Raw genomic sequence first — 12,544 nt, forward strand, 5'->3', positions numbered from 1 at the left:
TTGGAAAAGTTTGAACCTCACATGCGGAGGCATTGGTCCTAAAGATACAGACAGACTGATGAAGTATCTGAGGTAAACAGCTCTGACAAAGACTGGCTTTCTAATTCTACCTTAAATAGTGATATTAGCAGAGGCTTATTTTTCAAAGCAGTGACTGTTGAATAAATCAGTCTATGTGAGAGGAGGTCACTTGTAACAGGACTGGTTTTAAGCAAGAGGCTTTCTTTTTATAGCACCACAAATAACCTTTGGTTAATGTGTCAACTGTCTTACAGTTGACCTGCCACTGAAATTTGGAGGGACAGATGTTTTATCAGAGTTGTATTGGGAATATTCCAGTTAGCAAATGTTCTAAATAAAACCTAACATTATAATTTTGAAACTGTAATTAAATAGTATGCTAAATTAATCACTGCTCTTAAGACTAGAGAATTGTACCATAACAGGGTGGCATTATCTGCCAAACGTAGCAGAAGGATTGTTTGATTACTGTTCTTCATGGGGTCTGTTATTGTTAAACTTACTCAAGTCCAGTTATAAACTGAGGCATTTCTGTGTCCTGGATAACCCTGGGTGTGGAAGGTTACCCAGAGCTCTGTTTCTGTAGAGGGCAAGGCTTGTCCCTTCCAGGAAAAAGGGGATTGGTTTTTAGAGATCAGGTTTACATAAAGGACTTGAGTCCTCAAGCTGAACTACACGATTATTGCAAATCTGATTGAACTGTCTGCCCTCACTTAGAAAAATCACTGTTTTGTTTTTTTGGGGTTTTTTTTCCCCTTTACAGTTTAGCATCTTTCCTGGCTCCTGTACAACTTACGACTAGCAAAAGGAATAATTAAAGAGTTTTCTAAATTATATTTTAATAAATGGATACCATATGCTCTTAAGCACTGACAGTTTGAAATCTGGTAGTTCACTTACAGAAAGAGTCAGGACTCCCAGAAGTTGAATACCTGAGTGCAGAACTTCCTACTCTACAGCTTAATAAGTAAGCTAAATACTCAGTGAGAGGTGCTGTGAAATGAAACTGTACAAAGAGAGCACAGCAGAATGCCCAGGCACGGTGGGGCTGTGGGCCAGCCTTGAGGCACCAAGGCCTGGCCCTCTTGCAAAATCAAGAACAAACTGACAAATGATAAATTAAACTTGAGTTTCCTTAACTGAGCAGCTGGCAGATCTCTTTGTGAACACAGCATAAGAAATCCACGTAAGAAGCACCGCCATAAATACTCTTGTCTTCTACTAGGAACTGTCGGAAAAACATCTCTGACTGCTCCCGTTGTTTCACTATAGTCAGCTGAAAAGAGAAGAGAAATGTCTTTGTAGGGGACAGGGAGGGGGCAAAACCCCCAAACTAATGAATCTCCACATTTCAGTAGCTGCATTTATGAACACAGGAGAGACAGAGTAGTGTGAATTAAGGTTTGCAGAATAAAACAGTAACCTTTAGACTTGACTAGCTCTGAAAATCTGTTGGTTAAGAATTAAACACATTTGAGATGCTTGTGCCTACAATGCACACTGGAACTCAGTGACATACAGGAGAATTCCTGATACGTAAAACCTTTTGCAGCTACCAGTAAGTTTTGTCAAAGTCAGTGGTGTTCTGGACAGGTATGAGGAATGAGTTGAGGCAGAGAGAAGTTACCTTCATGGTGTAGGGCTTCTGGCTCTGGATGTGCTCCAGTATTGACTTCAGTTTCTTAGAAAAGGGATTGTCCAGGTCAGGCAGTGATGTCTGTTAGAAGGAAAGCAGGGCAGGCTGTTATATGCCAGGCACATCTCCTGTGAATCCATACAAGACTAGCTGCAGATATTTATGATGCAAGTTACTGTGGATTCCATTCTAAACTGGGAAATGCCACCTCCTTCACAAAAGCGTCTGTCATCTTAGACACATCCCTCTAAGCCATTTTTCAGTTTAAAATAACCACTATATAAAAATTAATTATCAGGATAAACTTGTAACTATCACAAAGTGTTTTGTTCCAATTTTAGCAATAAGCATTCAATAGGGCTTTATTGTTGCAGATATTAAAGTTTAAGGAGGTTTAAAAATGTTGTGAAAGCTTCTCTCCTGTAAACATTGAGTGTAAAAGTTTATTAGTTTTACATATGTTAAGACACTTCTGCTGGTCACCTGTTTCTGCTTTTAGTTGAATGATGAAAACCTGCCTCACTTGTTTCTCTGATTAGCAGTCTGGTCTTACTAAACCGTAAGTCTCCATGTACTCACAGCCTCGGTGCTGATGTGCGCAAAGGACGGCACGTTGAAAAGCCCCTGGATGAGCTCTGGGGGCGCGCTGACGCCCAGCCACAGGAACACCCTCAGACCATCGGCCAGCAGGAAGGCCCCTCCTTCTGAGAGACGTTCCTCAGAGCAGCGGACAGCAGCTGGGATGGTGTCACTCTTCAGATCCAGGCTGTGCTGTGGGGCAAGAGTACGCAAGAGTTGTAGACTTGGTGCGTTCAAGGTGACTAAAGCTCTAATTAGATACTGAAAAGTAACTATTGAAAGGTTTAGTACATTGTAGTGGTTCCTTTCCAGATTAGAGGAATTGGAAATCAAGCCTCTTCTTTGTCAGTTAATGCACTGTGTGCAAAGGAACACCTGCCATAAGTGGGGAGACACTTGCACACCAGTGTTGATCTTTACTAAAGCTGGCATCTTTCATTAGCCTGGGCAAAAACCTTGTTAAAAGTACAGTGAGATTCTTAGAGGATGCTGGTGTCAGTGACTGATAATGCCAACTCCCCATTTTCCATTACACTCCTCAGTTCAGTTTAACTAGCAACTCCCTCACAGTAAAAATGTACTCCAGCGTGGCAGTGTAACACTTGCCCAGCAGACAGAATCTTTCCTGCATCTGCACAATTATAAAACCACAGCATACCGGAAGCAGTTTTACTGGAAATGAAACAATGTGCAAACAACATACTCACAAGTGGCAGAAGCTGGGGATAGAAGAATAACTGGGTGTCAGCCACTCCCATGGAGGTGACCAGCTGCCGCTGGTACGCTCTCTCGTCAGTGGGAATTTCTGGCCGCCCAACAAGCACGCAGCTCTTCAACAGGCAGTTCATGTACACTGGCAGCACCTTCATGGCATCGGGAAGGATGAGCTGGGAGGCAGAGAGCACTTGGTCTTTAAGACAGCCCATGGGCTGGGGAATGAGCACTGCACTTTCAAACACTGAAATAAACCCCTGCTTGTTTTCTTTGATTAAAGAGAAAACTAGAAAACTTTTTAATATGTGCTGTGTCAAACCAGCTGTTACAGCTCTGAACAGTTAATACATTTAATAAGAATCCAACAGAAACCTGTAAACTGCAGTAGTTGTCTTGGATGCTGTCATCGCCCTGTAACCGATGCTCATTTTTAGGTACTAAACTACAGGGGAGTTACATAAGAAATCGAATTTTAAGTCATATAATTGGGATGTGCTAATAATTCTAATCCATAGTTTACATTCAGGAAGAAGAAAGAATTGGCAAATACAGTTTAAAGGAGATCAAAGGAACTAACTCAAATGCCTCCAACATTGTTGGAGTCCTTCAGCCTTCCTATTAACGTCAGCATTAATGTACAAAAATTGCCAACTGTCATTCAAAAAGTGTCAGAAAGCCAACCCTTCCTGTTATCTTTTAGAGTGCCTCAAAATCTTAAGGAGATAGATAGGGAAATATTCTGAGAGTTGTAGGAGAAATGGAAGTTACATCCAAATGCTTACAGGATTTGGATTTAGTTCAGCCATCTTTAGGTGTTTGAAACAAAAAAAAGACTTGTCAGAAACAGCTGCTGAAAGGATTTGAAAACACCTTCCTGGTGGTTCAGTGAGACCTCCCCAAATGTTCTGAATATATAAAAGAACAGGCTGAAAATAACAGAGATGTCTTGAGAGAATTTTCAAGTAGTGTGGAATAGAAGTAATCAGGTTCCTAGAGCTTCTTACAGCCCTTTGGTAAATAAAGGACTGACTTAGTTAACAGACTGTTATCTTACATCACCACGGATTTTTTTTTTTCCCAGGAGTTTGGCCCCATCTAGACATCAGGTATCTCTCATTCCAGCGCACTCTGCACACCACATGCAAATTCAGATTGTCCACTAAGATACAGTGATGTTTCCATTTTTTGGCAGTAACAGTCTTATTTGTCAAAAATTAGAATGGTAACTAACAAGAGGAAAAAAAATAAAAGCTTTGTGAGTCAGCACATGATTCCTGCAGGCAGGAAAAGGCTGTCTAAGCTCCTTTGGGTGAATATAATCATCAGTTTCCTCACTGGCATTGCCCTTTGTTCTGGAACAACAGCCTCCATGTGTTGTAATTGTTACCACTAAATCCCACCTGTCAATTAATTATATGTGGGGAAAAAAAAAAGTCTGTCCTGAGGTTTTCATTTCTGGCACTGCTGATGTTGCAGGGGTGGGTGTTGACCTGCTGCAGAGCCCGGCTGGGGGAGGGCAGCAGTGGCTGGGTTTTACCTGGCTGACTGCCGAGGGGCTGGCACAGGTCTTCCTGTAACACGCCAGCATGTGAGCGGTCTGATTCACCAGGATCTCTCTGACCATCTTCAGTGGTTGGCTCAGAATGGCTTTAAAAGCTACAAATACAGAACAATAAAAGAGCATGCTGAAGATGGACGCGTACTCTTAAAGTATCTATATTCTGCTCCCTTCTAGTTTTATTAATCTGAGGCCTATGGCTGCGTGTTTGTCTCTCTTGCAGCCAGCATCCCAGAGGATGTTTATTCATCTTTGCCCCAGCAAATTTTCCCCAGCACCCCTCCACACTGTGACAGGACATCTGTTTCCACTACCATGCCCTGCACTGCATGTTTCTAGCTCCCTTCACAAGCATTAGATATTTCAAGACATACTGCCATAAAAGTAATACTTGTCTTTTCAATTTTATACTACTTCAGGAGTTGCTCAGGCTTGGAGCAGCAAGTTACAAACCATGATTTCCCACTTCAGCTCCCTTTCCCTCCCCTTCCTCCATCTCAAAGTGAAAAAGGAAGCAAAACCAGTCTGTTACAACTTTACCTGACTTAGCAAAGAAGTTGATAAGTGCATCAGTCTCACAAGTCTTGTAGACATCAGCTAACTGGGAGCTACAGTTTAAACCTATATTGTGTATGCGAAGTCGTCTCTGCCCGCTTATTGATGTGTAAAGGACAGCACACTGCAACAGAGGCACAAATTACCACTTGATTTAAAACAAAAAGCTTCTGTCATGCAGCAGCCACCTGCATAAAAGGCACACAATTACTTCTGAAGACAGCCTAGCCTTGCAGTGCTGCTTCAGTGCTTCTGTCATCTACAGGCCCAACGTACATACCTGTATTTTTTATGGCAGTGTATTAGACATTATAAAAGTTACCAATTAAAATTATAGAAAATAATGACTGAAAGGCTTATTACTCATTTGCTACACACTGGTGGTATCATCTGAAAACAAGAGATTGCAGATTTTTAAATCCTACTTTGTAGTTGTGCAATACTTGAACAGTTCAAATAAATATATCTGAAAAGACACCACACAGGAGATGTGAAGCTTGCCGAGAAGCACTCTGCCCATCATGGCAGGGCTTGGCAAAACCTAGTCTTGAAAAGTTGAGTGGTTCTTTTTACATGAGTCGCTTATGGAGTGAGACAGGGGGGTCCTGCTAACCCCTGCATCCACCGTGGGCTTAGATACTAAAAATTAAGGGTGTAGTTTAAGAATTTCCTTATGACTCCAATTCTATTTCAATATAATGTTGATACTTTAATATAACATATGATGCAAAGGCTGCAGGGCAAACACAGGCTCCAAGCTGCTGTGGTCTGCCGTGCATTAGATCCTGCCACAAGTGCCTCTTCTCACATGAGGGAGCTGCAAGTGCAACGTCTCCACGGCACACACAGCCCTGTCACTGCAGCACCATGGCTCTAGGGACACCCACCAGGCTGGAGTTTGACAGCGCTGTACTCGTACAGGGGTTAACTGCTGACCAAGGAAATGTATTTATAGGGGCAAGCTAAAAGCCAAGCAGAACAGAAATAAAAAGTTTAGATAATTCTGTGGCTTCGGTCTAGCACCCGCCTGCTGGGAGGAAGAGGGAGCCAGCAGCCAGCTGGCAAGGGAGAACTTTGAGCACGCAGGTACAACTGCTCGTGGCTGTCACAGTCGGGGGGCAGGGAGGGGAGTCACGTTTGGCACCAGAGAACCACTCTTGAACAGAGATGCCACAAGGATTGCCACAGCAGCAACAGCTTCCATGTCAGTAGTAATGAATCTTGTGCTCCAAATAAACTTACTCGATAAAATGGAAAAAACAGCAGCTGACAAGGTCTCAGTGAGTGTTGAGAAAGCACGTTGGTATCCCTGAACAGAACACGCAGCATAGAGGGAAGTGAACACACGGATTGTCATGAGGGGTGCTGTGTGTGCTTTCAAGGTAAGATGCCACCTTTGGGTACTTCATTAAAATGTTTTCTTATTAGTGGTATCATGTCACCAGAGCCTGTGCCCTGCTCCCACCAGTTCTACACCAAAACAACTGTTACAGCTCCAGAAGTTCTTGCTCACAATTTCATGACATCATTACACGTAATTAAGTTTTTTGTACCTGAATTAAGGCTCCACTGTCTTCGTTCAGTTTGTCATCATGTTTGAACTCCACTGTCACGGCCTTGTCACAGTCAACTGCTGCCATCTCTACGTCTGTGGTGTTGTTCATGTAAATGGCACCAAAGAAGTCTGTAGCCCTGAAGCCTACAGCCACATTAAAACAAAACAAACCACATCCTTTTATTTAAAAATGGCAAATAAAATTGACATAATTTTGTGACTATGGCCAGTAACTTTTGCTTACTGAAACCAGAACCATTTTCCCTCAGGCATCTGCAGCCTCAGGGGGTCCCACCAGGTGTCCTTGCCGGTGGCATTTTGTGACAGCTGGGCGAGAAGGACAAGCTGACAGGGCACAAAGCTGTGCTGTGACTCTGAGACAACCCAGAACCTTTTGCGCTGTTGACTTGGCCGCTTTGCATCTGTCTGTTTCTCAAATGCTTGCACTTGGGGTAAGAACAAACGCTTGAAAAGCAGACACAGTAATGTCATTTCAAGTATGAAAATGAGGGAACGTGCCAGTGTCCTGCAGCAACACTTTTTTATACAACTTACTTGCAATCCAAGATGCATGCAGAATGAGCAGAAGCCTTACTCCTATTTGAAAAGTAATTGTTATGGAGGCATATACAGGAAGGGCGTATTCATGCGTATTAGTCCATCCAATTACTTTTTTCAAGAGGTACATAATGAAGTTAAACCAGCCGGATCTTACATTTGATCTGTACAGCACGGTATTAAAATTACATACTGTCATACACGTTCCTGTTTATTGTCATTCCCAGCGGGCACCATTACCTGTACTGGTCCGAACCCTCATTATTGCATCAAATCCTGTCTTTTTTTCGATGTCCTTCCTGAGGTCACTTAAGAACTGTGGGCTGTCAGCATCCAGCTGCAAACGCAAAGCAGAAGCCAGAGTTGCAGTTCAGCACTGGGTGGCAGCATCACAGCAGAAACCCAGCCCTCTCCCCCTCCCAGTAACGTCCATTCTTGCCCAGACAGGATTTTAAGGCACAGCCTTACGAATTAGAGAGTAGCCTTGCTGACATCGCAAAAAATGCTTTTGCAGGTCAGCTCCTGACACAGAGAAAGTCCCCTGCTCCCCAGAGACATTCTCATGACATTTTAAACACGTGTTATTATGGCTTTTTTGGGGGTCATTATCAAGCATTTTTATCTGTATATACACGAGTATCTGCCTTTCCTGCTCAGATGCCAGCATATGTAGGTAAGTGGATTTAATTTTAAGATACCAACCAGCTTATTACTGTTTCAAGACACATATTTCAGTCTGATGTGTCATTTCTAAGTTTGAATTTTATCCCCTGGAGTTTATAAGTAAGTTTTCTACAGTCACTCTACTTTTATGTTAAACATAAACATAGGAGCAGCAGAGTGGCGCAGCGGAAGCGTGCTGGGCCCATAACCCAGAGGTCGATGGATCGAAACCATCCTCTGCTAGCCGGTCCTTCTTTGTTGGGTTGACATAGCACTTAGGGATCTGGTGGAGTTGAGAACAGTCAGTGTTAGTTTAATGGTTGGACAAGATGATCTTCAAGGTCTTTTCCAACCTAGAGGATTCTGTGACATTCTGTGACATCAAAGCACACGTTGAAATGGAAAGCAAAACAACCACCCCCGAGGCGTTACTATCGGAAAGGCAGGGAACCCACATCACCTACCTGGAAATTGTTGTACTTATACAGTGTTCCTCCAGTGCACATTGTGACAAGACCCACGGAGGCTACATCCACATACTGGTTTGGGAAGAGGAACAAATTGACGCAGCAGCCATTAGCCACACAATCCCTGGCCAAGGCCTCGTAAGAATTCACCTGAGGCTGGAAGAGTGTCTGCACAGAATTAAAAACCACAAGTGTCATAACATTAGATATCATTGGTAGCCAACCACAATCCAAACGCCCACCTGAAGAAAAAAAGATGACGCGTTTTCAGTGAGGCATGGATTCGATTAAAAACGTGTTGCCCCTGCCCATGTACTCGTATGCAGGGAACCCACTCGGTACGTTCTGAGAGAACCTCATCACTGAGCAGGCTGGCAGCAGCGGCTCTGGGCGGGTGCAGTTACTTGCTGCTGGGGGGTTTCCTTTATCGCTAGGAGTGGCTGCTCTGCCACAGTTTGACCGTGGTGTTCCTGTGGGGCAGTATCAATACACCTACGTAATGGGGGCACAGTGTGAGTGGGAATATTACATGATTAAACAACACATCCTTGTAAAAGAAAATAAATGAAAAAAGATCAAGGCTCTGTCAGAGAAATTCAGCATAACAGCAGTCCCTTGTTAACTTGGAGTAGAAAATACCTTTTCTTTATCTGTATTGAGTAGTTTTTTGTCATCTCTGTTTCTCAGCTTCCCTGGTGCTTCCGCAGTTGGCAATGAAGAATGGAAGATAAACAGTTTTCCAGCACATTCTGCAGCCTGTTTCAAAGACACCATATTGACATATTTATTACTGCTAAGACAAACAAGTCTAATTTTCGTACATTGCGGTATCTCAGGGAACAGTGTAAACTTTCTGCAAGTTCCTCAGAGCTAAATAATTCATTTAGAGCCTCAAAACTTGATGGAAGTAAGGCCCAAAACAAACTGGGAATTTTACGTCAGTAAATAATTTAGTCTAGCATACAGATATGTTGGCTGATGCGTTGTTACAGCAATTTCTACACAGAAATCTAAAATCTTGATGGGCAGGTCTCTCTCTGAGACTTTCCAATCGGATACAAGCATTACACAACAAGCAAAAAGTATCAGAAGTACAAATAAATACTAAATGGGATAAAATTAAAAAGGAAACATTATTTAATGGAAAAACTATTTCTTTCAGTTCAGGCACACTAGTGTTCACTACGTTTTTATAGACAAGCGACAATTACATTCCTGTTCTAGATTCCACATTCAAATCTAGACTGAAATCAAAACCTGTGATGAACATTTCCTCCTGTCACAAATAAATGAAGTAACTGCCGGTTTTATTCAAGTTTTCTATTCTTATTTAGAACTCCAATATTAAAGAACATGAAATTTACTGAGATGACAAACTATTGACAGAAACCCAAAGAAGAGAGTAACAACAGCAGCAGTACCACAGGCATCTTTGTACTATTAACAAGCTTTTCCACCAAAATTTAGAAAATCCAGTTTATCACTTACTCTTACCCTTGAGACAGTTAATGGGAGCAAACAGAACAGAACAGACTATTTCAGCTGGAAGGAGCCTACAACAATCATTTAGTCCAGGTGCCTGACCACAAGTTACAGCAAAGTAAAATGAAAGCTGATTAGCAATTCTGAGGTCTCCAACTACTGATGAAGTTGGGTGAGGGGAAGGGAGGAAAGAGGGATCTGGCCTTTTCCAGCTCCAGACTTCCAGGTTAAAACTGCAGTAACCCAAGCCTGCAGACACAAATCAGTTTTCATACTCTTTCTCCTCCAGATCTTAAGATGTTCACAAGATAAAGATGCTCCACATTTCAAAATAAGCTATGGCATTCTTCTGGGAAAACTAGAAATCTCTTTGCTATGACAGAAATGCAACTGAATACAGTATGTTACTTTCAGCAGAGCTGAAATTTCACCCCTCATATTTCAAGCATAGTTATCATTAATCACGAATGCCAATTTCTTCAATTCCTTTTAGGAAGCATTCTGCTGAAAACCAAAAGACTTATCAAATACCTATTTGTCATGATACGCATCAGCAATCACTGACATTGCTTTTGACAAATTTTCTAAAATGTATGTATGTTATTTCTAAAAGCATCTTAAAATTGATCTCAAATAGGAACACAATCCATTTTATTCTTTTTAGACAAGAATTGTTTTCTTGAGAACAGGAATATACATATTAATAATTCACAGTGAGAATCCTTATAAGTAACAACTTTAAAATACTGAGCTAAATATAAAGCTTAATTAAGAGCTGCTTGCTTTTATAGCCAACAAAGGAAATTTACAATTACAGCCCTTCAGTTTGTTTTGTAGAAGTCAAGTATTAGGGCAGAGCATACTGATGAAAGAGGTAACCAAACGTCTGTTTCACACACACACCTTCTAGTGGTGTGAATAAATAACAAGAAAACAGGTATTAATTAAATATTTAAGAAACAGATTAAGAAATGTTATGTATTTTCGGTTCAACAAATTTATCTACTTAAAGTTCAAGCTTTGCTTATACACAGCTCACAGAAAAATCAACTATTTTAAAACACCACTGGCTGTTTTTTGCCCCTACAAATCTTGTGGTGAACCACGGTGGCAATTCTTTTAATTGGTAGCGCTCCATGGAAATGTCAGCACTTTAGGGGATGTCCCAGACATACAGAAAGCAATCGGGGATGCATCTTGACCTGTGGATTTATTTTCAACTGAGAACTTGTCAGTTAAGCAGAAACCCTCCAACCCCCTACCCGATTCAGTCATAAATAATCATAAATATCTTGTTTTGCATAAGAAGTCAGCAGAAGCAGAAGAATAGGCAGAGCAAAATCATATCTTCTGCTGACTCTTTTCCTGCCCTTCACACATGCAAGGACTGGGTATCTGTGCAAACATCCAGAGTATCTACTAGTTCTGTTGCAGTAACTAAACACTTTTTTATTTCTCTCAAATGCTGAACGAGAAACCGACTCCTGCTCCTCATCTTCTCCTCAACATTCATTTTATGTAGAATAGACTCTAGGGACTGTTTTCCCTCAACAAGCAAAATCTGGAAACAGATGGTTAGGCTTGTCAGTGTTCTCATTTTGACTAAAGCAGTTCAAAAAAGTACTCTTAGAATAACAGAACTTAGTGCTGGAAACAATCAGCGACTTTTTTTTCTAATTTCCCATTGTGATTTGTAGGAGGACTTGGGACTGGCTTTTAGCAAACAATTTCTGCGGTTTATCAAGTCCTATTCTCATTAAAGAGCTGCTTCTCCTACAAAGAGGCACATTCTCACCTTTAGGGCCTCCATGCCAGCCTGAATAACAGGAGCAAAGATAGTCTCACTCTCGTTAGTGTCTGCAAACATCTCTGGAATCTGGTCCAACAAGCTGTGAAAGAGGAAAGGATCAGTCTCAACTGGTTAGCCTATTTAGGATAACTCCCAAACATACCTTCACACAGGAAGATGTTTTCCATGCAAATTTATATTAAAAAAAAAAAAATAGGAATTTTGATTTCTTAGAGTTCCAGCCAGAATAAAACAGAATATGAATTTTTACATTCTATGAGATGCATTACTTCAAAGCTGGTGACAAAAAGGAACACGCAATAAATAAAAAATAGCTACAAATTAAGAAGTTCTAATGTGCTGTAAGGACTTAGGAGTCCGTAGATCATATCCAGGTGTGCATCATATACATCGCAAGAGGAAAAACATGCGACATGGCACACAGCCACACCCCCTTCCCAGTCTGAAGCAGCACAGCTGAAGATGCATGGTTTACACCTGGCCTAAATATGCTTTCAAATTCAGCACTGGGGGGTTGTTGATAGCCCTTTTTCTTTGCCTCAGAGGTGGAAATACATGACTTGAAGCATCTGCTGACTTCTAAAGTATTGCAATAAATACACGTACCCCTCAAACCCCAGTATCACAATTGACTAAAAGGTATAATGCATATCATCAGCATCCAGATCTTATTCACATATGGAATAATCATACTTTACTTGATCACAACAGATCGAGATTCCTGAAAGTTAACAAGGAAACCATCCAGCAAAGGAACAAAAACTTCTCCAACATCCGAGACCACCATCATCTGAGGCTGAGCTAAGCTGCTTTTTACATTGAAGAAGTGGAGAACCTTGTTATAAGTAACAAAACCAACTCGAATTGCTGAGGATTCTTCTTGCTCTTCTCTGTAAGAAAAACAAGAACAACTGGTTATAATTCTGAAATTCTGACCTTGCAATAA

General features: G+C 41.4%; 1 protein-coding gene and 1 non-coding gene across 4 annotated transcripts in view; one reads left to right on the plus strand and one right to left on the minus strand.

Annotated features, from left to right (window-relative positions):
- Positions 1–1,021: 1,021 nt before the first annotated feature.
- Positions 1,022–12,544, minus strand: part of SEC24D (SEC24 homolog D, COPII coat complex component) — a 58,125-nt gene continuing 46,602 nt past the window's right edge. For all 3 annotated transcript variants that reach the window (XM_074823555.1, XM_074823556.1, XM_074823554.1), the window contains exons 12-23: positions 12,297–12,488; positions 11,584–11,677; positions 8,946–9,062; positions 8,304–8,474; positions 7,417–7,513; positions 6,617–6,762; positions 5,049–5,187; positions 4,488–4,606; positions 2,944–3,123; positions 2,237–2,428; positions 1,649–1,738; positions 1,022–1,297 (exon numbers count right to left, since the gene is read on the minus strand). In XM_074823555.1, coding sequence (XP_074679656.1) covers positions 1,157–1,297; positions 1,649–1,738; positions 2,237–2,428; positions 2,944–3,123; positions 4,488–4,606; positions 5,049–5,187; positions 6,617–6,762; positions 7,417–7,513; positions 8,304–8,474; positions 8,946–9,062; positions 11,584–11,677; positions 12,297–12,488 — 1,678 coding nt within the window. In that variant the 3' untranslated portion in view covers positions 1,022–1,156. The remainder of the gene's footprint in view (positions 1,298–1,648; positions 1,739–2,236; positions 2,429–2,943; positions 3,124–4,487; positions 4,607–5,048; positions 5,188–6,616; positions 6,763–7,416; positions 7,514–8,303; positions 8,475–8,945; positions 9,063–11,583; positions 11,678–12,296; positions 12,489–12,544) is intronic.
- TRNAM-CAU (transfer RNA methionine (anticodon CAU)) lies at positions 8,011–8,082 on the plus strand. The gene has a single exon. It is a non-coding gene; the product is annotated as a tRNA-Met (tRNA).

Source organism: Strix aluco, chromosome 4 (assembly GCF_031877795.1).
Source record: "Strix aluco isolate bStrAlu1 chromosome 4, bStrAlu1.hap1, whole genome shotgun sequence".
NCBI classification, from domain to species: domain Eukaryota; kingdom Metazoa; phylum Chordata; class Aves; order Strigiformes; family Strigidae; genus Strix; species Strix aluco.